Here is a 27,318-nt window from a genome sequence, read left to right on the forward strand (position 1 = left end):
TGAAGGACCTGACTTACATTCACAGTCCAGAAAGGGGACTTACTTATACTTTTAACTTGGGACCCAGCGCTCCAAGCTTACACGGACCCGATTCGATCTTCAAGGTTCGCAAAAAGCATCTCTTTGTTCTCCCTCCTCCCCAGTTTCTTTGGGAAAGCACAGAATATAGCTTGGACTTTCGTTTCCACACACATGAGTAAAAGGGTCCTCAGTTCCCATTCAACAGTCAAGGTAACAGTGCTCACCAAGTGAAGGACGGCCTTTATTCCATACTACAAACAGGATGTTCATAAACAATTATCCTCCCTTTCCGATGCGGTGCACCTTCCCCCCTAGACCTATATGGTCTTCCAGACTCCAAGTGTCATCCTCGGCTCGGGATTACGACCCCTGAAAATGAAAGAAATTCGAGTTTGCTAGGGAGGTGACCCACTCAGCATTCTGACTATCCCAATCACTTCCGAGACCCATCTAGGCTTCCATCCCTCCCTAGTATAAGCCCCAGAAAGAAAATTCTTTGGATTGCTTGGGAGGTAGCTCACTTTTCCATAAACTGTACTTTCCCAATATCTCACAGGAAGAGCAGTAGGCAAAGTTCTTGGTTTTTTGTCCTTCCTGTCATGACTCCTACAGTTTCACTCTTCAAAGAGGCTTGGAGTTTAGAAATTCTTGAGATACTTCCAAAAGGCTGAGGTTTAACATGGTTTCTTCTCCATGTTTCTTTCTCCTTCTGGGGACCAAGAGCATCCGTCACTGTCTGTAACGGCCTGGTCCAGGGACTCCCTGAATCTCTCCAGCCTCATAAGTAAGAGAATGGATAATTGTGGTATATTTCTGCCCCAGGGCCACCTTTATCGACTGGGGGGAAGAAGGGAAAGGGAAGGGGAAGTAGCTCCACAGATTTCTCAATCACCTGCCTCTGCCCTGTATCTTAGCTTCCATCTGGCCTGTGCTCAGATCTCTTCCGAACTTCCCAGAAAGGGCAGGAGGAATCTCAGCCAAAAGGGTACCTCTAACCAGCAGCAGCACAGACTTAAGATGTCCCCAGCCCTCACAAGTAGGTGCCACAGGCACATGTCCACACTCCATAGGAAGGTATATTCCAAGTCCCAAACGAAGGCTCACTTCAGCTAAGTTGATCAGGGAATTCATCAACCCCCTACAATACTGGGTGGGGGGAGGAAAGAGGAGGGCACTTTTTACTCAAATCTGAGGAGAAACAGACTGGAAGATGAGCCCTCATAAACCCCAAGGGCTGTAGGGTACTAGTGCTCTTGAGGTGTTTTAGGAAATGATAATGGAAGGGAGTAGAATTTTGTAGCATTTAAGTTCCGGATCCTCAAGTTAAATTCAATCAAATTCATCTGGCACTGGCAAGACCTCCTGGGACTCAGTCTCCTTCTATGTTGAATGGGGGGATAGAATTGAGGAGGACAAGGTTGGACTAGATGCTGTCTAAGGACCCAATCAGTTTTCTATCATTCTTTGTTCAATTCGGTCTAATTTGATGCATGTTTAATAAGGACGGATCGGGCACTGTGTTAGATATGGGAGATGATAAAGACAAAGGCATAAAATCGTTCTTGCCCTCAAAGGGCTTACTGCGGAGAAACAACATAGAGATCAAAATCAAATAGAATATACCCAAAGAAATTTCCTTCTTCCTGTGCCATGGTCTCTGCTCTAAGGTCCCTCCCAGCCCCAACATCCCCAGTTGTAAGGGCCCTCCCAGCTGAGCTAACCTACTAGTCTCTGAGCGGGACAATTACCCAAATTACTCAGTCCCGATTGCTCTGTACTTGGCTGGAGAGGTCAATAGCTAAATGAGAACTACTTTGTCATGGGTCCCTTGTTCCCGGCATTTTGGAGGAGGAGGCGGACAGGAAAAGCTGGAGTACTTTACCTGCATCTCCATGGAAAAAAATCTATATTCAATTGAAGTCTTTTCTGTGTCCCCACTGGGTACCTAGCTGTGTGTTTTACTATCCAGTGAAAAATAAGCCAGAGAAATTGTGCTTCCTGCTCTCCAGAACTCATTATCCAGTTAGAGAACTAACATACCCCAGACAACACTGTCTAACCAAGTGCTAAGTCAATTAAGACCAAATGCCAAATCCCCAAAACTGTGGGTGGTCTGCAAGAGAAGAAACGAAGGGAGCATTTTCCAAGTTGAAGGACACTTACTAGAGCTTAGCAAGGTCGCCCCTTCCTTTAGCCGGGGCCCCCAAAGCCCAGAGAAGGAAATGGTATAGCAGAGGCGAGAGCAGTAACTATAATAATAGATGGCACCTACTATGTACCAGTCACTGTGCTTTGCAATTATTATCATATCTCATTTGATCTTCACGATGACCTTTTGAAGAAGGTGCTATTATTACCCCTAACTTCAGAGATGAGGAAACTGAGGCAAATAGAGATAGTGACTTTCGCAGAGTCACCCCACTAGGAAATGTCTGAGGCTGGCTTTGAACTCAGGTCTTCCCGACGTTCTGTCTCCTTTGCTATCTAACTGCCTTGAGTCTTCGGTTTCCCGGCCCCTAAAGAGCCATGACTGTGGTAGGGATTGGTCATGGAGGATTTCCTAAAGGAAGTTGCCCCGAACTTGACCATGAAGGATGGAGCCGGAGGATCAGAAAATGGGTATTTTGGCATCTAAATGAAGGGTCTTTCTTAACACACAAGGATGAAGAGACTGTAAAGGAGAGCAACCTTCCTGGAGACTCAGAGGGTTCTAGAATGTGGAAATGGAAGGGACTTTGAAACCATTGAGTCCAACCTCCCTGTTTTACAGAAAAGGAAACTGAGGTCTGGAGAGTTAGACAAGAGTCTGGATGATGTAATAGAAAGTGGCTCCATGGTCTTGGAGATGAAGAGAGAACTGGACTTGAAGGTCATCTCTACTGCTTATTAGCTAAGAGACCCAGGGCAACTCATTTCTCACCAAAATCGGGATGAAGACACTTGACCCGCCGACCTCGTAGGGTCGCTGTGGAAATCCAGGGAGAGGCGAGCCCTTACTGTTCCTCAGAATCTCATGGCCACTTAGGGGCAGGTCCAGCATTCAAAGTGGGGTTCCTGACTCCCAAGCCTCTGTGCATCATGAGGGTGGGATAAGTGGTCAGGGATGACTTTTTAGCAGATAATGGGATTCCGATCTCCAGAACCTTACACAGCTTGGAGTCTGACTCCCTCCCACCATCACCCCCCCCCCAGCCTCAATGCAGATGAGGTCACATAGCATGTTAGCAGGAGAGCCACATCTAGAATCTGGGGCTTGAGGAACTGCTCGAGAGACCCAGAGGAGGTGATACAAGAACTGTGCCTTAAAGGCTTCAGCTAAAGGGAGAAGCACCTCTGGGAGAGGTGCTTGTTGGACACTCTCCAGAAGCAGTCAGCTTAGACACATGCCCCGGTGAGTCATGCTTCCCCATTGGGCCGGCTCTGCCTGACCGAGGGAGGGCAGGGGAGGAGCCTGGAGAAGCTCAGGAAGTGAGCCGGAGGGGCATTTGGGGAAGGGGCCCAGGGGCCTAGGGGTACTAATAGGCACTGGGCCAGGAAACTAGGACCATGCCAAGGGGAGGGGGGGGAAGAAATAGCATGCTGTCCAGCACCTGTTCCATCAAGTCAGCAGCCCAGATACCTTTTCAGGAGATGGAGTGTGGTGTGTGGCCAGACCTCTGGAATTGGGCTCCAGGGATCTGGGTCAGGATCCAGGGCCTGGGCCTACTTACTAACTCTGTCTGTGACCTTGAGCAAGCCCATGGCCCTCTCTGGGTCTCATTTTTCTCCTCTGTCAAAAATGAAGGGGGTGAAATGGATGATCCCTGTGACCCTTTCCAGCTTTAGCTCCTACGATTTGATTCGAATAGGTTGGCATGCTGGCACCGAGCCCGGAGAACTTGAAGGGAGTGCTCTGAAAGAAAGCAGGCGTTCACAGCCCCCAGGGGCCCAAAGTGAGCAGCTGGGAGAATGCCTGGAACTGAAGGCAGGCATATTCTTCTGGAGTTCTGGGTCCTGGACTTGGAGAGAAGAGCCCCTCCGGCTTTTGTGGGCACGGGAGGAAGGCGAAGGAGTTTGGGCTTTCCCCTGTTCCCTAGGCCGAGATGGGGTCCGGCTTCGGGGCCGATAACCGTCATTCTCATCGATTTCTCTTTTGCTTCTAAGGTTTGGGAACCATTTTTTCAACCTTCATGTTGCCACTTGGGGGGAGGGGGTTCCTAGCCCCGCTCGACTAGTGAGGGAGGGAAGGGAGGCTCAGTTCTCCTTTGCCAAGGTCCCAGAACTAGCGAGTGACAGAGAGGGCTCCGGCCTTCTGTGACCAGCCCTGGGCCCTGCTGTGGAATAGTAAGACACATACTACATGAGCTCCCGGGTTCCCCTGAGCATACAGGGATCTCTCGATCCTGGTGACTTTCACAGAAATAGAATTTGAGAGCTGAGAAAGACTTTGGCAGCTGTCCAGCCCAGCCCATACTGTAGGAAGCATTATTATCTTCATTTTACAGATGAGCAAACTGCCAGTTAGAGTCCAACCCAAGGGGAGCCTTTCCAGATTCCCCTGGGCGATTCGTATCAAGGATTCTAGAAGGTTCTGCGCTCGAGAGGGCCGGTGAAACCTGTGACCCTCGAACTAGGCTCGGTGCGCACCAGTAAAGGTGTGTGTGTTTGTGCGTCCATGTGGACAGCCCAACTCCAGGTCGGGTGAGCCTAGGCTACCCTTGCATCGCAGGGAAACCAAAATGACTACTTTGGACCTAAGCATCGCAACCTACTGCAATGAACACCGTGTCTCAGTCCCTGACAGATCAGCCTGCTGAGGCAGCTCTCCAGCCCCGGGGGCTTCTCTCTCTCCCTCAGGCCCCACACTTTCACTCCCAAGTGAAGCTGAAAGGACAGGAGGAAATCTCCCTCTCACTTGCCCCAGGAGGGAAATCAGTCAGTGGCATTGAACAACAAGGAAAAGTTCTGTGTCCTGGAGTGGAGGTAGTCAAAGAGGTCTGGTTCGGTCAGCTTGGCTTAGACACTGGGCTCGCTGACTCTTTTCTTTCTTGAAAATGGGGGGTTGGATAAATGGTCCTTAAGGGTCTCCCTTAGCCCTGAAATTCTCTGTTCAAAAGTCTCATCCAGCTCGTTGAGTTTATGGTTCTGCGTTCTAAGGTCCTTTCCAGTTCTGGAATTCCCCGTTGCATGTTTTAAGGGTCCTTTCCGGCTGTGATGTTCTGTGACCAAGTTCCTCCTACTTCTCACATTCTAGGATATTTGTCTCTCCTCCGATATCCTCTGATTCTACACTGAGACCACAAGGGAGAGACAGAGGGGGCATTTCTAGCAGATGATGAGCTGGGTCCTCAGGTGACTATCTAGCTACCCAATGATTTGGGGTCTTTTGGCGTCTCTTACCCTGTCTAGCTCAGCATGTGGGCAGTTCTGTTCTCCACAAGTCATAGTGTTTTCTCCCTGACCTAGATTCTGCCCATGGAAAGACAAGCTGATAGAGAGGTATCTTCAGGTCTGTGCATCTGATGGTCAGGGCCCATCTGGGTGGGGGTCGTGGTGCTGAGCAACAAGGGACCTTAGAGCTTATCTAAGCCAACCCTTTCATTCTACGACTGGGTAAACTGAGGGTCAGAGAGGTTGAACCACTTGCCTGAAGTCACAGAGTCAAATAGCAGCAGAGCTGTCATTTGGACTTGGGAGTTCTCACTATATCCCGAAGCCCAAGGATGCCAGGGCTGCCCCATTACCTGCAACTCCAGGGAATCTTGGGCATCACAAGCCCCCTCCCCCTAACCCTAGTCAGTTTCTCTTTCCATGGTGATATCATCAGGCATGGCAGGCTCTCACGGAACCGGTCTGACTAGGTGACCGGGAAACACAGAAAGAGAGAGGAACTCCAGGGATGCCTATAGTCACCGCAGCCACCGCTGCTGCCACCAACAAACCATTGCCACCTTCCTCCTCTGCTTTGGGCTCTCCTGGCTGCATCTCTCAAAACTGGCACAGGAGGTCGGGGACGGGAATGTTGTCACCACTGGTTCGGGAGGTAGCTTTGCACTTCAGGGCAAGACGGCATTTCAATTCAAGAAAATCTCAGTTCCTGTGGATACCCATATTGGCAACCTGGGAGTCAGCCATCCTTCACCCTTCCCTCTCCCCCAACCTCGTACCCCAGCAAACTCTTAAGTCTTGAAAATCCTACTTCCTCAACGTTTGTTCACTTTGCTCTACTCACATGGCAGCCACTCTAGTCCAGAACTCCTATTAGTTACCTCTCCCCTGGCCAGGACCTTCTAATTGGCCTTTGGGCTTCCCTTTTGACCTTGGGGCCCTCCCTGTTGACTTTAGGGTCTCTGGTACCTTCACACTTCTATCCATCCATCTTCCCACCAAAGGGATTTTCCTCAAGCTTTTACCTTGATTGTGTCCTCCCCTACTCAACTAACTCCAGTGGTTCTCCAGTGGTTCTAGGATCAAGTTGAAAATCTTCTGTTTGGCATTTCAAGGCTCTTACAGCCTCACTCCAGTCTCTTTTGAGGCTGATTATTATTTTTTGAGACTGATACATTATTCCCACTCGTGCATTCAATCCGCCGCATGGATCGGCCTGCTCGGTTTACCTCCACCATGCTGTTCCGTCTTCCGCCTGTTTTGGAGTTATCTTCCAGACTTGGCACACTCCTCACTTCTGTCCCTTGGACTTACTCCCTTCAAGGCTCATCCCAAGTGTTGTTTCCTCCTTAGTCGTTAGTGTCTTGCTCTCATCACCGTGTATTTATTTAATATGTGTCCTGTCCCTCAAAAGCTGGCCTCCCAGCCAGAAAGATGTAGAGCCAAGTATCGTCTCTGGCACATACTGACTGATAACCCTGGGCAAACGACAGCCTCTCGGCATTCTGGGCCACCATTTAAGACGATAGATTGTCAAGAAGGTGCCAACCTGGAAGGATGCAGGGAGCTTCCTCATCTGGCATTCGCTATCCCGATGACATCCCGAGGAACCTCTGTCTCTGTGTTTACCCATTGGCAAACATGTTGTCTCCCCAAGTAGAAGGTGAGCTGCTTGAGGGCAGGAACCATTTTACAGAGTAATATTAAGTACATAGTAGGTGCCTAATGAATGCCCGTGGCTCGTATCAGTCCTGTCTCTTCTCTTTTCCAGCCAAGTGACCGTGGCCAAGTCACTTAGCTGCAACAGCCACCCCAGATAACAGCTGACAGAGTTGCTAGGGAACGTACGTGAGAACGCTACCAACTTTTAAAGTTCTAACTAAATGGCTTATTACGATTATTCGAATTTATTGTGATTGTTATTACGATTATTAGAATTCCTCACAGACTCCAAGAGGTAAGATGCTTCCCGAGATCGCCCAGCTCTGCACCAAGATGAGGAAGAGCAGTTACTCGGTTCTCTAGCGCCTTAATGTTTCCAGGGCTGGGAGCCTCCCTTTCCCCTCCCTTGCATTTGTCTGCCTCACCATGGGAACCTGCTGGCAATCACTGTCATTACCCTTATCATGGCTGATGACATTTCCCCAGCTCTTGGAGGTTTACAAAGCTCTTCCTATCTAAGATTTCATCTGATCCTCGGAAGGATCATTATCTCCATTTGCTAGCTGAAGAAGCCCACACTCGAAGACTCCTTTGCCAAAACCTTTAGCTGACAAGCAGAGGCAAGGTACGGGGGCAACGAACACGGGCTTAGGAGTCGGAGCCCTGAGTTTGGATCCTTCCTCTGCTTCATCCTACTTGTATGATCTTGGCAAAGTCACTTCCTGTGTCCCTTGGGCTCAGTTTCTTCATGTATCAAATGAAGGGGTTGGACTCAACGGCCACTGAGGTCCCATGGAGCCTAATCATTGCTCCCCTTTCTGCTTGTGCGTGCACAAACATGTGTTCACAGAGTTGTGTGACTCCATTCCAAGATGTGCATGTGTAACACATGTGTGCAGGGACTAGCATGTTCAATTATATACTCTTCCCCTCTCCCCCACATACTTACATAGATACCCAAACCCAGAGATACCAGACTAATCGGCTCTTTTTTTTTTTTGGTGAGTCAGTTGGGGCTAATGACCTGCTCGGGGTCACACAGCTAGTAAGTGTCCGAGGATGGATTTGAACTCAGGGCTGGTGCTCTATCCGCTGTGCCACCTAGCTGCCCCTAACCAGCTCTTTAAGGAGACCACGAAAGCTAAATAACCTTAAGATTCTGGAGCTTAAAGAGACTCTTGGAAATCACCTGGCTAAAACTCCCCATTATAAAGTTAAGGAAACTCAGCAGCACAGAGCCATTTGTACCAAAGGGCACAAGAGAGTGAGCAGATGAGCTGGAGCTGGAACCCAAGTTTCCCACCTCCCAGATCTCTCTCCTTCCCACTGCTTTTGGAACTTGCCGGCCATGGTCCCCCCCAACCCCCCTCCGGGCCCCTTCCCCACCTTCCCCCACCCCCTCCGACTGTTGGACGGTTGGCGTTGCCATAATCAAAGCTGCAGCCGGTGGCATCCACATGTCTGGGAAGCCCGGAGCCCAGTTCAGCTGCCCCAAAGAGCGAGCTGACAGACAGCATGAATAAAGCCACAGCTATAGCATGCCCAAAGTATTTATAGCTCCGTTTACAAGGCAACGGGGGCATTGAGAGATGATTTTTTAAAAAATCCAGTTAATCCAGCCATGGAAATAGGCTCTGGCCCATGTGTAATGCATTTAGAAGAAATCGGAGGCCAAATTCATGAAAGTCGGGCATGAAAAACATGGAATCTCTGGCTTGGAGGCAAGGCTCTGAAAAGTACTTTCCCCTCTCTGGGCCTCTGTTTACCCATATAGAGGGAAAGGTTGCAATAGATGATGTCAAAGGTCCCTCCTGGCTCTGCTGTTCCAGGTTCTAAAGTCCCTCTCCATCCTGCCATTCTCTGATCTCATCCTCTGCCATTCCAGAGCTCACATTCTCCAAGTTCTCTTCTGACTTTAACATGCTACGTTCTAGGCCCCCTTCTAGCTCACTCCCATTCTGTGTGTTTTATTTCCTGTTGATTCACTGACATGCCAGGTTCTCCCTGGACTTTCAGCCAGAGAGAAGCCTGGGCTTTGGTTGCTGGAAGGAGAAGCTCTTGGCATCTGGGCTCGGGATGACCGTGAGCTTAGAAGGCCGATGCGTGGGTGGAGTGAAGTTTGCACATCACTCTGGACACTCCTTGACGCACAACTAAATGGAGTGAGTGCCAGTCTGGCTAGAGACAAAGGGTCAGTCACCATCCCCAAGGTTGGCCGGCTCCTCGCTAAGAGGTCAGAGCCAAGCTATTTCAAAGAGGACGGCCACTCTGTTTTCTTGGGATTCCTGGCTTCCAGAAAGTCTCAGTCCCACTTGTTTCTGCACAGCTCAGCCTTGGGATTCGAGCTCGGCTGCTCTGAGTTCGAACCTGCATTTCTTTCTCCTTGACAGGTCTTCTTTGGGTACCTCCATTTCTTTGGATGTTCCAGAGGGTTCTAGCAGGGCTCTTAGAACACAGTCAGAAACTGAGAGGGATCTTTGAAGAGACAATGGCACAGTTGAGAAGGTCCTTAGAACGGGGGATGTTAGACTTTGAGGGCTCTTAGGACAGGGAATGGCAGAGGTGGGAGGGTCCTTAGAACAGCAAGTGTCAAAGGTCAGAGAGCTTAGAGATCTAGTCCAACTCAGTCAGCAATGGAGGAAATTGAGACTTGCCTACAGAGTCATGCATACTCTTCCTCTACTTGGCTCTGGATGCCAAGGGAATAGCAACAGTCACAATGCCCACAATGCCTCTTGAGCCCTTGCCAGCTCTTAATCCGGCTATTTCTTAAAGTCTTAGGTAAACAATGGGTGTTAGGAGGGAAGGGGGGAGCTGCACTCGGAGTAAGCCGAGGGATGTCAAGCATTGGAGCTAATGGAGGGCCTCAGCCCAAGGCAGAAAGTGGGTGCCAGGAAGTCCAGGCCCAACCCCCCCTTGGAGCCTCAGGTTAGGGAGGGCTCTTGCTGTCCTTGGAAAGGCAGTGTGGGGCAGCCAGACGCTTTTCTGTCTTTGGGGTTGGGACATCTAAATTTGGATCCTGGCCTTCCCCACTTTATCTGGGTCCCCACAAACAAGTCACTTAAGTCTCCAAACTCATAAGTTTCTTCATCTGTCAAATGAACGCAAGTACTGAGCATACCCACTGCTGGTCAAGGTCACTGGGGACAAAGTATCTTAGAGAGCCTGGGAGATGTCCAGAGGAATCATTATTATCTTTCAAGCATGACCTGTATCTCCAGACTTCTCCCAAAGGGCCCAGGATGGGGAGGCAGGGGTTGGTTACAAAGCTTCATTCTCAGGAAAGAAACTAAAGGAGGACTTAGCAGGGCAAGTTATAAGTGTCTCCAGTCTGGTGCTCAGGGTAAAAGAAGGAAGGGCCACAGCAGCTAGTTCCCAGGGGGAGAAGAGAGGAAATGCGGAAGGAAGGAAGGAAGGAAGGAAGGAAGGAAGGAAGGAAGGAAGGAAGGAAGGAAGGAAGGAAACAAGCATTTATTAAGCACCTACTACATGCTGGGCACTGTACACTAAGCTAAGCACTTTACAAATATTATCTCATTTGATCCTCACAACAAACCTGGGAGGCAGGTGGCTATTATGAGCCACATTTTACAGCTGGGGAAACTAAGATAGATAACAATGACATGATTTGCCCAGGGTCACATGGCTAGTGTCTGAGGTTGGTTCCTTCTCCTTCTAGTTGTTGGGGGTAAGGTGCTGGTTCCCCTCAAATCTCTGCTAAGGAGGTGGAGGGGAGCTGTCTCCCATAATGCCTTCTTCCCTCCCCTCTTCCTGTAGTCATAACTAATGGCTTACATGGTATCCAAAGCTTACTACAGGGATCTTCAGAACTAGCCGTCATCCTTCTCCTCCCCTTTATTTCTTTTCCTTCTCCTCCCCTCCTCCTCCTCCTTCTCTTCTTCCTTTTCCTCCTCTTGCTGCTGTTGTTGCTCTTCTTCCTCCTTCTCTTCTTCCTCATCCCCAGCCTCAGTTTACTTGCTACAATCTAATAGGAACAGAATCTTTGCTGCCCCTTTGATTTTCATTTATAATCCCAAATGGAGGTAGAGATTGGGGATTGGCCTGTGATTTCCTTGGGATACAGAACTTCTGGGCGGGGGGATACCTTCTGCCAATTTCCAATCTTAGAATTGCCTACTGGAGCTGGGAGAAGGTTAAGTTATTTGGCCAGGATCACACAGTCAGTAGGTCTTCCTGGTCAAAGCCAGCTCTCTCTTCACTTCAACATGATCCATAAATAGCCTAAGAAAGGAGACAGTTGGTCGCAGATACTTACTGGTTACGTGACTGAGCAAATCACTTAAGTCTATTTGCCTCAGTTTCCTCATCTGTAAAATGAGCTGGAGAAGGAAATGGCAGATCACTCTGGTATCTCTGCCAAGAAAACCCCAAGTAGGATCACAAACAGTTGAACACAACCGAAATAATTCAGCAACAGTAGCGTTAAAAAAAAAAAAAAAAAAAAAAAGTGGCTAAACAATGGATAAATGTCAACAGCCTCATTGCTTAAAAGTATCAAGTTTTCACTCTCACTTCCTCTATTTACTCAGTTGCCAAGTTTTGTCATTTCTATCTTCCCAGTTTTCCTAGAATGGAGAGGAATTATGGGAAAAAAGGCTGGATCCTGAGTATGGATGATTTTAAACACCAGGCAGAGGACCTTGAGTTTCATTCTAGAGGTGATATGGAGCCACTGAAAGTTGGAGACGTACGATAGAAGGATCTGTGTATCATGTTGAATCTATATCAGATTGCTTGCTGTTTGGGGGAGGGGGAAGAGGAGAGGGAGAAAAATTTGGACCCCAAGATTTTACAAAGGTGAAGGTTGAAAACTACCTTTTCATGGAATGGGAAAATAAAATCTTACTGGGAAAAGATCTATAGGAGGATCAATTTGGCAGTTATATACATATATGCATACACACATATACACACACATCTATTCATATACTGTAACTATCTATACATTTCTATTTCTAGCTAGGAGGAAGGGAGACCATTCTAATACTTCTGCTGGGGAATGAGGACACTGTGGTGGGAGAAAGAAATATAGATCAGACTTGTGGAAATAGAATAGGCAGGACCTCAGAACAAGACTTGGGGGTAGAAAAAAGAGAAAAAGGAAGACTAAGTCCAGGATTTTGAACCTGGAAGACCAGGAGATGGGCAGTAACTGGTGGAAGTAGGGAAGTTTGGAGGAGGTGCAGGTTTACAGTGTCACTCTGGACATGTTGGGTTGAGGTACCTCAGGACTGAAATGAGATAATATTTGTAAAGTATACGGCACGACGCTTGGCACATAGTAGGCACTTAATAAACACCTGTTCACTTTCCCTTACCCTGCAGGACATTCAGGTGGAGCTGTCCAACAGACAGTTGGCCAAGCCAGACTGGAGTTGGACAGGAGAAAGAGATTTGGGACTTGGATGTCTTCTGTTCTAAGGGCCCTTCCCCTTCTCACATTCTATATTTCCGCCATCTATCTCTCTGTCCAAAGGAGATGCGTCACACACTGGCCTTTGGGGCTTCATCTTGCAAGAGATGAGATTTGCTTTAAGGCAGAATACCCAGAAATGAGATGACCATTTGCATGTCTTTACTTAGCAGATCTAGAAGAACCAGTAGAATATAAAATGTTAGAGCTGGAAGGGGAATTAGAAATCATCTCATTCAACATTCATTTGACAGAAGATGAAATTTTAAGCTTGACAGTTTCAGACAACTACTTAATGGACTACCCCTCTACTCAAGAACCTAAAATGGCTTCCTGTTGCCTAACAGATCATGTCTGAGTATTTCTGTATGATTTTCAAGGCCCTATATGATATGGTTCCACTCCCTTATTGAACCGGATCTTCCCCCTTCCTTCTCAACTTGTCACATTTGCTGCAGTCAGGCCCTTCCTCATCTTCCCTGCTAATGCTGAGGTTAAGTCCAACTTCCAAGCTTTTGTCTTGCTGTTCTCAGGAATCATCAAATGCTGTTTCCCTTTTCCCATATATGCAAATCCATCCCTATCTTTCAAGGCCCAGTTCAAGTGGCCTCCTCTCCACGAGGCCTTCCCTGACAGCATCGGCCGACCCTAATCTCTCCCTTCTTTTGGCCCTTCCAGCTTTTAAGTTTTTTTGGAGGAATAAAGGAATGAAAAGGCACTTAGCCAATGCTCACAATGTACAAAGCACTGTGTAAATGCTGGAAATACAGATAGGAAAGCAGTCCCAGCTTTGGAGGCACTCAGGTTCTAATAGGAGGAAGCAAGACAGATGGTTCCATCTGTGGATCAGCTGGCAGGTCCTGTGATTAACCTTATCTCCTGGGTTAGACTACGAGTTCTTCACAGTCAATAAAGCCTTTTCAGAGCAGCCTAGAATTGGATGTATCTCCGGAGGGCATCCACTTGGACCCACTGGCCAAAGCAGGAATTCTCTTCCCAGCATCCCCAAGCAAGGTTCTTCCTGTCTATCATTCTTTTTTTTTTTTTTTTTAATAATAGAGTTTTATTTTCCATATTCAACATTCACTCCTGCAATACCTTGTGTTCCAAATTTTTCTCCCTCCCTTCCCCAACCTTCATCCCCTGGACAGCAAGTACAGGTTAAATGTGTCCAGTTCTTCTATACATATCTCCACCTTTATCATACTGCACAAGAAAAATCAGATCCAAAAGGAAAAAATGAGGGGAAAAGGCAAGCAAACAATAAAGCAACAAAAAAATGAAAATGCTGTGTTGTGATCCACATTTGGTCCCATAGTTCCCTCTCTGGATGCAGACGGCTCTCTCTATCCCAGGTCTATTAAAATTGGCCTGAATCTTGTTGAAAAGAGCCATGTCCATCAGAACTGACATCACATAATCTTGTTGTTGTGTACAACGTTCTCTTGGTCCCGCTCATTTCCCTCAGCATCAGTTCATATAAGTCTCTCTGAACCTCTCAGAAATCATCCTATTGGTCATTGCTTATAGAGCTGTAATATTCTATAACATTGTTATACCATAACTTATTCAGCCGTTCTCCAGCAGATGGGCAGCCACTCGGTTTCCAGTTCTTTGCCACTACAAAAAGGGCCGCCACAAACATTTTTTGCCTTCCATCCTTTGCCACTGGTTTGCTGTGTGGCTTTGGAAACGTATCTTTCCATGTCTGAGACTCAGTTTTGTCCATGGGGTTTGACCTGATGGTCTGCAAGTTTCCTGAATGGCTCTCAGTCCTGTGATACCATATTTATTCTCTTCTGTCCCATTCAAGGCTGGGCATGTGGCAAGCAGCTCAGAGAGGGAGCCCAGAAGGTGCCAATATGACGCTAAGTCTGAGCCCTGGCCCCTAGCCCTGTTCTCTCTCCCATTGAACTCTTCCCTCCCAGCATAGGGGTAGAGGAACTGCCCCCTTCTTGGGTTGGAGCTGGGCTCCCCTGTGCTCCTGGCTCCAGGTCCTAGGTGAGCTGCTTTCCGGACCTCAGGCAAGAGCCAGCTCTGGGCTCTGGGCCTGGGCTGTGTAACTCTTTCCCAATGTAAAAACAGGAAACGTCTCCTTGGTATTGGCAAATGAGGAAACCCAGTAAGAGGGGCCCTGGGCAGCTGCCGTCCCTGCCTCACATGCCTACAGGGGGCTGCGGAGACGGCAGGGCTGGAGAAATCGGGCCCGTGTGGCTATTTGTTCTCGATTATCCATGACCCTCCTGAAAGACCATCCCCTCCTCGCCCCCATCAGTCCTTCCTCGACTAGGCAGAGGCCAGTCTGACCCCTGGCACAGAGCAGAAGCTGGTACAACCTGAGGGCTGACTGCTATGACTCATGGACTGGGAGAAGAAGGGAAGTCCGGGCCATGGGCAGGGGTATCTAGTGACTGCTGGGTAGGGCCTGGGGGCTCTAGGTCTTATGACTCCGAGGAGCCATGTGGTTAGCCAGCTTGCTTCGAGCAGATACTGGCCAAGGCTGGGAAGGGAGTTGCCCAGGCCAGCTGATTGGAGGCAACACCTGCAAACTGGCTGGGCTTCTTTAAGAAGTTCTCTCCCCGTACCTCGTCCCTGCCCAGACATCCTTTGTCACCTCTTCCTGTCCTGAGGGCACATTGTTTCCCATCCACCCCCATCCTGGGCGATGTGGCACCTCCAAAGGTCCACCTTTTCCTGGTCTACCAGAGAAAGTCACAGCTGGCAGAAACCGTGCATGTACCCGGGATTCCAGGCAACACAAACACAAGGAATACACGAGAGTCAGAGGCCAAGGCCCAAATAACACAGATGGCCCAACTACAGCTCATCTGTTTCTCATGTTGCCTCTCCTCATCCAACGTTTTGGCCTGTGGGGGAATTTGTGTTTCATCAGCCCCTTCTTCCTATTTGACTTCCTCAGATTCCCTGCTAGAAATGGTGACCCCATCAGCCAATATCCAATTTAGTCATCCCCCCAATACTTCTGAGTGCCTTCAGGTCAATGACATTGCACGGTCCTAGGCACAAAGGATCCCCTGAATTCCTCTCTAACTCTAGCTCTCTGGGAGCCCTATTCTGCCTACTATGCTGACAAGCAGGCCCTATGTAGACCATGGGCTCACATTCATTCTCTAATTCCAGTTCTCTTGCTAGCTCAGTGACTCTGAACAAGTAATAGTAAAACAAGATGGGGAATCTCCAGGTCTCGGTTTCAGTAAAATGTGACTATAGTCCTTGTCTCACCAATATCATGGGCTTGTGACATGATAGAAATACATATAGAATCCAAAACTTAGGAAACACTGAGCAAAGTGCCACAGAAACTCTAAAGTGCCCAAGAAATGGGAGCCATTGTCTACAGAGTGAAGTCAACCATTTCTCCACTGGCCTGAATAGTGCCAGAGCTCTTTTACTGGAAAGATGATTGCCCCCCCCACCCTTCTGTGACCACACCGAGATTGGTCCACAGGGATTCCCGTTGGCCACAGAAGAGAGGTGATGAGAGTTAAGGAGAGGATCCCGGGTGCCTGAGGTACTTGGGAAGAGGAGACAGGGGCACCAGATGAAGGCATAAATTATGAGTTCGTTTCGTACTGTCACCTGGCTCTGGCTTTGATGGCCCATCCATCTTCTCCCGTGGACGGGAGGAGGCGGGATGCCATCCGGCAGGGGCCAAACCGCGTACTCTCGGCACTTTCCGAATGCCAAGATGTGAATAGGGAAAGACCTAACTCTGGATGGGAAGACCTGGATTCAAATCTTGGTTCCAATGCTTCATAGCCATGCAACCTTAGGCGAGTTACATAACTTCTCAAAGCTTCGCTTTCCTCATCTGCAAAAGGAGGGTGATATTTTCACAGCCCCCATCTTCTGGCTGTTGTGAGGAAACTTTGGAAACCTTAATGTTCTATGGGAATGGGAACTCGGGAGCTGGAAGAACCCAGAGGACGTGAGCATAATGTCAACAAGGGGCCTCCCTCCAATGCACCAGAAGATAAGAAAGCCCTGGGAGTGTGTCCAAGGTAACACAGCATGGCTGGAATTCTAACTTAAGGCCTTGGACTCCAACCTCAGTTCTCTTCAAATGCTCCCACATTGCCTTCAGATAAGGAAACCAACTCCCGGAGGAGCTCATTAGGTAGCTAGTGAGTAGCAGAAACACTTGGCTCAGGAGAGAAGGGGAGGGCCGCTTTTCTGAAAGGCACAGAAGTCACTAGAGGTTCTTTTTCAGTTAAAGGCAACACTTTGGTCTTTTCCGATGGTTCTCATGAGGCGAGCAAGAGAAATCTGTTGATAAAGGCTGGAGAAGCCATATCTGGGAAGGTGGGAGAGCAAGGAGGGAACAGTCGGTTCCCAGCCATCCCACAGAGAAGCACCTCCCAGAGATCTACAGGGCAACAGTAGCTGGAGGTGACGAAGGGGAACATCTCAGGCATTGGGTCAGCTAGCAAAAATGTCTAGAGTTGGAGATGGAGCACCCGTTTTAAGAAAAGGCGAGCAGACCATTGCACTGGATCTCGGGATATGTGGTTCGAGCACGTACACCGTGCTCCAGATGTACGAAGCCTGGAATGGAAAAGGGGCAGGTGGTGAAGGAATGGAAAAGTCAGAGAAGATTTTTGTATTGGATCCCAGGGGAAATAGGGAGTGCCTGGAGTTTGCTGAGTCGGGGTGGGGAGAGCCATGTATTTAGACTTGTGCTTTCAGATCACTTTGACAGTTGAGGGGAAGAGAGATGAGGGTACGGAGCCACTGGAGTTGTCAGGCTCTTGCTGGAGGGTCCGCACCAGAAGGTGGCTGAATCAGAGGAGAGGAGGGGGTGCAAAAAATAGATGTTGCAAAGGTCAAAATGCTGGATTGGCTATGGGGAAATGAGACAGAGTGAGCAAAGATGGTACTGAGATTGGTAGCTTGATTCTTCCCCTTGGTGAGTGACCGGCCCTAGTTGCTCCCTTACGTACTCTTGGCCACACAGACAGGACCTATCAATGTATGATGGCACGAAGCTTGACGAAGGAAATTCTTGCTGCTTTTTGCCAAGGACACTAATAATGGCGACTCCTACTCCCCGGTCAGTCACCTGTGTTGATTTCCTTATTTGCTAAATAAAAAAACAAAAGATTTCCAACCCACCAATATCATTTCATTTCAGAAACTTCTATTGCTCCGACCAACAACCAATCAGCCTTCCCCACATACACATACAACCTCTATCTGAGCTTGTCTTTACCGGTCTCTTTTGCCAGTATGAATTATACCTTTGTGTCTGTGCCTCAGTTTTTCTTGGGGACTAAACTTGGGAGCAGAAGTGATTCCTGTCCAATTTACATCTCTGAGACTGGGCAGAGAGCAGCTTGTCAGCCTATAACCCAACATAAGGGAAGGGAAAGAACCATGGCTTTGAAATCAGAAGATCTGGCTTCTGCTCTGGCCTCTTCCTCCTCTTCTCTGGGTTATCTTGAGCAAGTCGGTTCTCCTCTCTGGGCCTCAGTCTCCTCCTCTGTCAAATAAGAAAGTAAATAGCTGATTCTAAATTTCCCCACAGGTCACAGTCCATGAGCCGGTGGGGCAGGGGGGCTCATGCAGTCAGTGAAGCGGAGCAAAGCTAGAACTAGAGAAAAGCAGACTCATTCAGGAGATCTGGGTTCCATGAAGCCCAGTTGGCACCCGAGACAATTCCTGGGCCTCAGTGAACTGCTCTATGAACTGGACAGGATGCTTACACTCCCTTCCTACAAAGCATAGCTTCAGGGAGAGAAGGGAACATTTGTAAACCGGAAAGTTAGTTTTTTTGAACTAACTGGTTCCGGTTATGGGATTTCACCCTTTTCTCCCCTGAGTTGGGAGCTGGGGGGGAATCAGCCTTGTGCAAGGCGGATTAAGCAGCTGCAGGTAACCCCAAGCCAGGACCAGGGCCAGGCTTGGGTTTGTTTGTCTTGGGGATTTGGGGCCCTGTTCTTGTCATGCCAGCCTCACCAACTCTGAATGGAAGCATAATGACAGCTGCTGAAAAATGCCTCCCCCTGTCAATTATCCAGCTCCAAGCCAGCCCCTGGGAGCTGTTCTTGCACGCCCACCCCATCAGACATGCTTCTTGCTCTTGCAGGCCGGGCCTCACCCTGCCCAAGCCTGGCCCCCTGCCTTCCCCCCCACCTCGTCCTCACCTCTCACCTCCTGCAATTGCTTTTAAAGGATTATTCTGGGAGCCGTGAGTAGTGAGGCTCCAGCTTCAAGATAGCCTGGGTATAGAGCTCAAGAGCATCCTGCCATTTCTTGTCCTGGTGCAGAATATGAGCCCTGGCTAGAAGTCAGAAAACCCAGGCTCAAACTCTGATTCCATCACTTACTTACTGGGAAAGTTTGGCCAAATCACGTTCTCCTCTTGGGGCCTCAGTTTCTTCCTTGGGAAGATTAATAGGTTGGATTAGATGATCTCAGGTTCCTCCCAGCCCCGATCTTCCCCATCCTAGCCCTGACATGCCATGTTCCAAGGTCCCCTTCACCTCAGACATTCCCTGCTCTAAGCTCCTGTCACTGCTGACATTTCTCATTCCAAGTTCCCTCCCAGCATTGCCCTTCTCCGTCCGTTCTAAGCTCCACCTCAGATGATTCGGGGTGCGCATGCAGGCCTCTTTGCCCTCTGCTCCCCTGGCTGGGTCCCACCCGAAGAGACTCCCCATTCAGCCCCAGCCATGGGCTTTCAGTTTTCTGTGGAGCCCACGAGCAAGTGACTTCTCCTTCCTGTGAGATGTGGGCGCCCAAGGGCATTCTTGCTCTGCTTTTCAGGATCCCTCTTGGCATGCTTTGTAACTCCCGGTGGGGCTCATCAGCTCTCTGATTCCCTCAGCTACACACCCCTCTAACTAGGTCACCTGCTAGAACAGGCCCAGAGCCAGCAGCCTGTGGTTAGGCAGACTGAAAGGGCCTTGATTTATCCCAAGAAGGGGAACTCCTGGGGTTGGCGGCTGAGTTTGCCCTTGGGCCATACCCTTCCCACCTAAACTTAGCCTCTCCTTCTTCCTCCTACTTAGAATCCCCCCCCAAGAAATACCCTCACGGAAATGAGCTCATAGCTAAAAGGGATCTCAGAAGTCCAGAACTTTCATTTTACAGATGAGCAAACCGAGGCCCAGATAAGTGACTCGCATGCTTGGTCACATGGGTAGTAGGCCACATCAGTCGAAGGAACTGGGAAAAACAAAACTCGGGGGACATGAGAGTTGTTTTCAAATACCTGTCAGGTCTGTCATATTACAAGAGGGATTGACCTTACTCTGCCTGGATCCATCAGAAAGAACCAAGAGTAGTAGGAGAAACAGATTTAGATTTAGATTTAGAGACAGATTTAGGCTTGGGATAAGGAACAAAAACTTTCTACCAATCACAGCTGTCCAAAGTCAAATGGACTGCCTCAGGGTAGTGAGTTCTCTGTCACTGGAAGTCTTCAAGCAGGGAGGCTAGATGAGCACTTGTTGGGGATGTTATGGAGGAAGGGTTTGTTAATTATGGGAAGGACTAGATGTGGGCCATTCAAACTAAGAGGTTCTGGGATTCTTCCTGGGCCAAGACTACCAGTATTCCAATTGCGGGCCAGCGGTGGGACCGGCCAGTGAAGAAGGTGATAAGAGAAGGGAATAACCGTGAATAACCAGGTGGGAAGGATCCAAGGGCATTAAAACGACTAAGAAGGGTTTTTTGGCTTGCTGACTCTTGAACTTATTTTATGGAAGGTTGGTCCCTGTCCCTGAGCCATTGCACAGTGAGATTTGGGATAGAACAGGAATCCAGCCCGCCTTTTCCCTCCTCTTCATTTTGGGTTCAAGTGTTCAGGATGTAGGATCTTGGGCTCCGTTTCATTTTTATGAGTGAGCAGGTCTTACTCTGTCAGTACTTATTTCCCTCAGAAAAGTTTTCTTCATTACCCCAGAATTCCCATTCACCAGCCACCCATAACATCTGACTGATCCAGCCTTCCCCATAATGAGTTCTTGTTATCAACATACAGTGAGGCCATTGGGCAAGGTAGGACGAGCATCATTTTGAGAGTCAGGCTCCCATCTTGGCTTTAGCACCGAGACTTTGGACAAGTCATTTTCTTCCTGGGTTTGAGATCACGTTTCGGCTCCCTTCCGGCTTTGACGTTCTCCGATTTGTTGACTAGCTGCTCCTAAGTTTTCCCCAAGAAGCCTTTCTGAAGTCTGTGAACACCCTGTTGTTATTCCTTTGCCTTCTGATATATGAGAATAAAAAAATTGCTTGGGCCTTGGTAGCATTTAGTTGAATCCTGGAGCACATTAAAGTCTGCGTGGTTGTTCACTGTTTCTCTGGTTTGCCTCCCCACTTTGGAAAGCTTCCGTGGTCACGGGACCAGGTAGTGCCTTGAGAATCTCACTTAGCGCAGATTACCTTTCACGTGTGTGGTCCTTTGCCCCTCCGTCAGGAACCTCTGATTATAATATTCTTTCTATGGATGCAAGTTTTATCATGTCTGCTTACAATGTAAACCAGCGTAGGATTCAAGGACTGCCTGTGTCAAGTACATGTGGTTTTGACCTATGTATTTAGTGTGATAGATTTGCAAAGTGTCAGAACCTGAAGCGACTTTAGCATCCGGAGAGAATCTACAGTATGAAACGTCAGAGAGGGACCTTAGAACAGAGGATATCAGGGAGAAGTTGTCAATGTGATTGTTTCACAGAGAAGCAAACTGAGGAACCACCTTGTGAGTTGGTCAATATAGAAACTGGTAATAGGTAATAGGTAATAGGTAGGTTCCAGACCTTTTGTCTAGCCCTCAAAACTGCTCTTTCCCCCTCAGAAACAGAAAAGGCTTGATTAAGGAGAAAATAGCCCTGATTAAAGTTTGGCCCTGTACAGAATAGAGATGCGATCTGTTCCTTATTCTCTCTGTTGCAGCATCTTTATTATATCTCTTCAAACCGTGTCTTTTCTCATGAGGACGTGTATTCCCCAACCTTGTTAAACACACAAACCCAAACAAGACTCAAACCCGGGTCTCCATTCTCCACTGGTACCCCGGACCCCAGGGCCCATTCGGTCTGATGATGCGGAAGAAAGTTCAGACCTGGGTCACGGCAGGGTAGGTTGGGGCCAGGGGGCACACAATCCCTGGGCCATTCCATCACACCCACGTCGCAACCTATCCTCTGCGTCACAGGCCCGAATTTCATCACAGGCCCATGGGCCCCGGCATGCCCCTGCTGGCATGACTGTCTGCTTCTTGTGGGCCAAGAGTTTGGCTCCGGGTGAGGGTGGAGTGAGGAGGAGAACCAGCAGGAGGACAAATGTGGGCTTTTCTCTATCTTGCCCACTCTGAGTGCTCCGATGCAGGAAACAATCGAAGTGATGAGTGGGTCTGACTGGGTAATGCCAGACTCACAGTGGGAGTGCCTGGGGTTGGGAGGAAAGTACCAGTGAAATCTTTCATACTACAGAAATGGAGTTATTCATGGGTTCTCTCAACACTCTAGGAAGTAAGTGGTGAGGATCTTATAATCCCCATTTTACAGATTCCCATCTGCAACTCAAAGGGCAAATGACTTGCTCATAGTCAGATCTTGAGAACATAGCAGACTCAAGGTTATGACCACAATGACTTTGCCTCTCTAGATAGCACTAAGCAATCGATGTGGGCAGTCCTGATGCCGATTGCAATGGTTCACATCGGTGACCTACATGACGGTACACAGAGACTTATCTCCATTTGCCAGGGGAGGTTCAGAGAAGAGGTAACTTGCCCAGGATGGCACCACGAGTCTGCGTCAAGGTCAAGATGCAAATCCAGATCTCTGGCCTCTATACCGGGCAGTCTGTGGTACCCTAGGACCCAGATTGGGCAAACTGCTCTCGGCATCAGGCACAGCTGCCTTGGGCACTGGAAAATCCTTGTATCTGGGGAGCTCCGGAAAGAGATTGAGACTGCTAAAATGAGATGCTTCTGATGGCTTGGAGGTGCCCCGTATCGAACACAGGAGCGGATGAACGTTGGCTCCAATTAGCATGAGTGCTGGCAGGCACAGGAGTACGATGTTATCAGTGGGCAGGCCTCCCGAAAGCCAAGGCCGGTGCCACCAGGTGGGGGAGAGGCCAGAGGAGTGCTGCCTCTATGTGGAACAGTGATAAAACTCCACTTCTCCCTCATCTGGGTCTCATAGGAGAGACATGACTTCCACGGCAGCTTAAAAAAATCTCAGTGCCTGCTTTGTGTGGAGCCACTGTGGCAGATGAATGAAAAGAGCCTCCATTTAGAGTTGAGCCTATAGAGGCCAACCTTCTTATTTTACAGAGAAGGAAACTGAGGTCCACAAAGAGAAAAGGACTTGTGGTCATTAGAGCCAGGATCTGAATCCAGGAGATCATAGGATTTAGGGATCTTTGAACACGTAATGTCACAAGTGGGGGGACCCAGAGAAAGGCAGACCTGAAATGAGGATGTACAACAGAGAGAATATCAGAAAGGACTTTAGCATAGAGAGATTTTCAGAGCCAGGAGCAGGGCGGGGGTCTTAGAGCACAGATGGTCAAAGCTTGGAGACAGAGAACATGAACCTTCGGGGAACACAGAATACCAGAACTGGAAAAGATCTTGGAAATCCTCAAATCTAAGCCTCTCATGTTACTGAGGAGGAAACTGAGGTCTGAAGAAAGGAAACAGCTTGGTCAGGGTCACACATCCCTGGAGATATTGTGACTTTGGTTCCAGACCACCACAATAAAGCCAATTTCGAGAATGTTTGGGTTTCCCAGTGCATATGAAAGATATGTCTACACTGTACCTGTACAGTACAGTACACTGTACTGTAGTCTATTATGTTTGTGACAGCATTCAGTCTTAAAAAAAAAAAACAATGCACATACTTAATTAAAAAATACTTTCTTTCTAAAAAGTGCAATCATCTGAGCCATTGGTGAGTCGCAATCTTTTTGCCAGTGGAGGGTCTCGAGTCGACACCGACGGCTGCCGACTGCTCGGGTGGTGGCTGCCGAAGGTCGGGGCGGCTGTGGCGATTTCTTAAAATAAGACAAAGATGAAGTTTGCCGAGTCGATCGACTTTTCCTCGCTCTTGAATGCTTAATTGAGGCCAGTGTAGGGTTATTCACTGGCCCAGTTTCAATATTGTTGTATCTCAGGAGATGGGAAGGCCCAAAGACGTGGAGAGGGATGGGATTGGCCAGTCAGGGGAGTCATAAAGCGAGGTCTGCCTGTACAGGACGAGAACCTGAGAGACTTCTAGTCCTGTACTCTTTCCCTAAGCCAAGGAGAAGGGATGCTGAATAGCCTGGCTGCCATTTAAACATCCCACTTATTACCATTCTTATGCATATTTCAGCCTGATTTCCCTGACTCCATCATAACTGGCAACCCAAAGGATCCCTTGCTCAACGCATCCTCCTTGAAGTTTCCCTCGGCATAATCTGATCGGTCTCAGCTAACAGAAGCATGGGGCCGACCACTCAAACAGTAACAAAGGCATCAAATTCTATACATTGTTAATCCTGGAAAGGACCTTAGAGGCCATCTGATCTCAACATATTATTTTATAGGTGAGGAAACTGAAGCACAAAAGATAAATGGCTTACTTAAGGTCACATGGTTAAAGCAGGATTAGAACTCAGCTCTTCCAACTCCTGTGTTTGGCCCCTAGTCTACACCACCTGCTTCCCTTATTTTAGACTTTGAGTGGCTCCCCCATCTCACCTGTAACAAGTTCAGGCCCATAATGGGTGCTTAAGAAAAACTGTGACTCTCTCCATATTTCCTCTCTCCCTGAGTCCCACAGCCCATCCAGGAGGTCAGGGTCACTTGGGCCCAGGCCCCAAACTCTCACAAGAAACATATGACAGCTCTGTCACGAGTCCCAAAGTTCATGGCCCAAGGTCAGCCCTACCATGGATGGAGGACGAAGGCCATTCAAAGGTCCGACCCCTTCTCCCCAGTCTCTCTCTTTTCAGCAAATAAATCCAAGATCCATGTGTTAAGGGAGAGGGTGACATTAACCCTTGGACATCTACTGTGACATGAGCCCAGAATCCATTAGCAGTTTAATTTCCTGAGGAGTTGGAAACAGGTCAGGTACAATGGCAAAGGCAATGAGAAGAAAAATGGCAAGGCTGGGTGAAACATCAAGCCGGGCACTCTTCCAGGCAGCCAGGAGAGAGATTAGCACAATTTACTATGGTACCAAACAGAAAGCGAAGGGGTCGACGGGCTCGAACGAGGTGGGATGAGCGTTCCAGGGAAAAAGGGATGGATCACTTCAGGCCGGGAGCTGGGCCTCATAGTATGTGGTGTGCTCTAGCAATAAGAACATTAGACTGAAGAGTCAGAAGAGCTGGATGTCACGTAACCTGAAGTTAGGTCTGGGCCTCGGTTTTTCACAAAGAGAGAGAGATGAACTAGATGACTTCTAAGGTTCCCTTCCATCGCTAACATTTTATGATTCTGGATATTATAAGGCTGGAAAAGTATAGGGATGGGGTGTCGAAGTAGAGGATCTTGGGTGCCAAGTTCAGGAGTGTGGATTTTTTTCCCAGGGGGTAGGGATGTCGGGCGGGTAGGAGACTACCATGATCGGAGGTTGTGCTGTGGAGCAATGACTTGGGTCGCGACGACAGATCGGATCGGAGGAGAGGAGAGCCCTTGATCTCATTAGACCTCAATGAGCTTATCTGGAAAATGGGAAAGCCTACAACTTAAGTAAGCTCTTTGGAAATTAAGGCAATGCCATAGCCACATACATTCACATTAGGCCCTCGGCACCTACTAACCTATTAGCACAGATTGGTTTCTCAGATTAGCCAGCTGTCATCCTGGCAAACAGACGATAAAGCCCCGAGGGGATAAAAAACAGGAGGGATTATATTTCATCAGTCAATCAATCAACAAGTGTTTATGGCTCACATACTGTGTACTCGGCTCTATGCTAGGCTGGGTCACAGAGGAGGAAAGAAGCAGAGACGTTGGTCAAGTCACTTTCCTTCGGTATGTCTTTTGTCTCATACTTCTCCCCCAGCTAGACTAGGCTAGATACCTCAGTGAGATCAGGTGGGGCATCCTTCTCACCACCCTTCCAGGGCAACAGAGAGGGCGGAAATCCTGGCCCTCACTGGGACTCTGGAGGGTTCGGCTTCTAACAATGGCTTTTCATCCCATCCCTCTGTGGGCTCTAGGGCCAGTCATCTAGATCTTCAAGATGGAAGATAACGGCTTCGGAGGAGAGAATGTGGGTGAGGTGCTTGGAGATCCTTGGCATGCAACCTTTGATAAATTCAGGTCATTGTGATTATGGGTTAGGAAGTCGAATTATAATAAGAGGCGGCAGTGGCAGAAGCCCATTCCTGGGGCCTTCTCCCAGGCAAAGGCTGGCCCCGGGGTTTCACTGGCTTAGAAAACTCCACACGAGTGACCCTGAAAAGCGAGCACAAAAGAAATCCCATCTCACTTTGGCTCCTGACCCTGGGGTTATACCCAGACTCCCAAAGCCAGGGCAGCCCGTTGGACAACTCTGAAGGGCAACGCTCTTCCCTTCCCTCTGCAGGACAAGGTCAGCATGTGTCATGGTCCCAGAGGCCAAGCCCACTCTACCCTCCCCTTCCCCCCAACAGAAGCCTAGAACCTCTACCACGTTCAGTGTCAGAGCTGGGCGGAACCTTAGAACACAGTATGGAGAGCATTAGAGTTGAAATATTGCGACATCCATACATGTTCTAGCTGAATTGGGACCTTAGAACATTGAACCAGGGCCAGGAGGGTCCTTAGAACAGAGAATATCACATCTGAAAGATCTTAGAACATGGAATGTCAGGGCTGGGAGGGAGCATGGAGCTAGGAATGACATAGATCATCGAAGATTAAACTTGGGACTTCCAAGATCATCTAGTCCAACGTCTCACGTTACACATGAGGGAGCTGAGCCCTAGAGAGGAGAAGATATATTCGGAGCCAGCTAGATGGTACAGGACATAGAACAGTGGCCCTGAAGTCAGGAGCCCTGAGTTCGGATCTGGCCTCAGACACTTAATACTTCTTAGCTGTGTGACCGTGGGCAAGTCGCTTAACCCCAGTTGCCTTGCAAAAAAAAAAAATTACCACCACCACAAACAACAAAGAAAAAAAGCAGAACTCGGGTTGGAAGCCCCCGGCCCAATCAATGAATCAACAGGCATATATTAAGTACCCAGCAGGTACCCAGTTTTGTCCCAGGCGATCCAGATATGCAAAAGAAATTCTCTCTGACCTCAAGGAGGTTACATTCTATCATGGAAGACATGCTACAAATCCCCATATGGATATGCAATTGTTTCCCGGCCCTGTGATTTAACTGGTGAAGGATATTCCCAGTCCCTTTCCTGAGGCGGGCTGGCACCTTCTCTGCTACTTTTAGGGTCTCATGGCTTGAGAAGTGAGAGATTTTGTACGTACATGTGTCTGGAACACACATAAAGGAATTGAGAGGATGGTACCAGCGGCAGGGCAGACTTAGCTTGTGTCCCACCTTCCCAGTTTGGGAGAGTAAGAAATTCTAAATGGTGGAAGTGACGAGGGTGTTCGTTCCAGGAAGTACAAAGGCAGAGATGGATGATGGGAGATGGTACGAGAAGCGGAACGAGAAGCTGGCGTGACTGGACCAGTAAGTACAGAAAGGGAATTTGTGCAGAACTGAGTTGAAAAGGTAGTTTGGGAACTAGATGATAAAGAACTTTTAAACGGCAAATAGTCGAGTTCATATTTGATCCTAAAGGCACTAGGGAGTCATGGTAGTTTCCTGAGTGGTAGACCTTGAGGCAGATCTAGAGTTCCCATCTTGCCCCTT

General features: G+C 48.6%; 1 protein-coding gene across 2 annotated transcripts in view; it reads left to right on the plus strand.

The window, feature by feature from the left end:
* Positions 1 to 27,318, plus strand: part of SLC16A2 (solute carrier family 16 member 2) — a 100,622-nt gene that overhangs the window by 13,726 nt on the left and 59,578 nt on the right. Inside the window, exon 1 of one of the 2 annotated variants that reach the window (XM_023507155.2) lies at positions 26,976 to 27,135. The exons of the other annotated variant lie outside the window; for it this stretch is intronic. Coding sequence (XP_023362923.2) covers positions 27,084 to 27,135 — 52 coding nt within the window. The 5' untranslated portion in view covers positions 26,976 to 27,083. Of the gene's footprint in view, positions 1 to 26,975; positions 27,136 to 27,318 lie in introns of those variants that run through there. 2 annotated transcript variants of the gene reach the window in all.

This window comes from Sarcophilus harrisii, chromosome X (genome assembly GCF_902635505.1).
Source record: "Sarcophilus harrisii chromosome X, mSarHar1.11, whole genome shotgun sequence".
Classification (NCBI taxonomy): domain Eukaryota; kingdom Metazoa; phylum Chordata; class Mammalia; order Dasyuromorphia; family Dasyuridae; genus Sarcophilus; species Sarcophilus harrisii.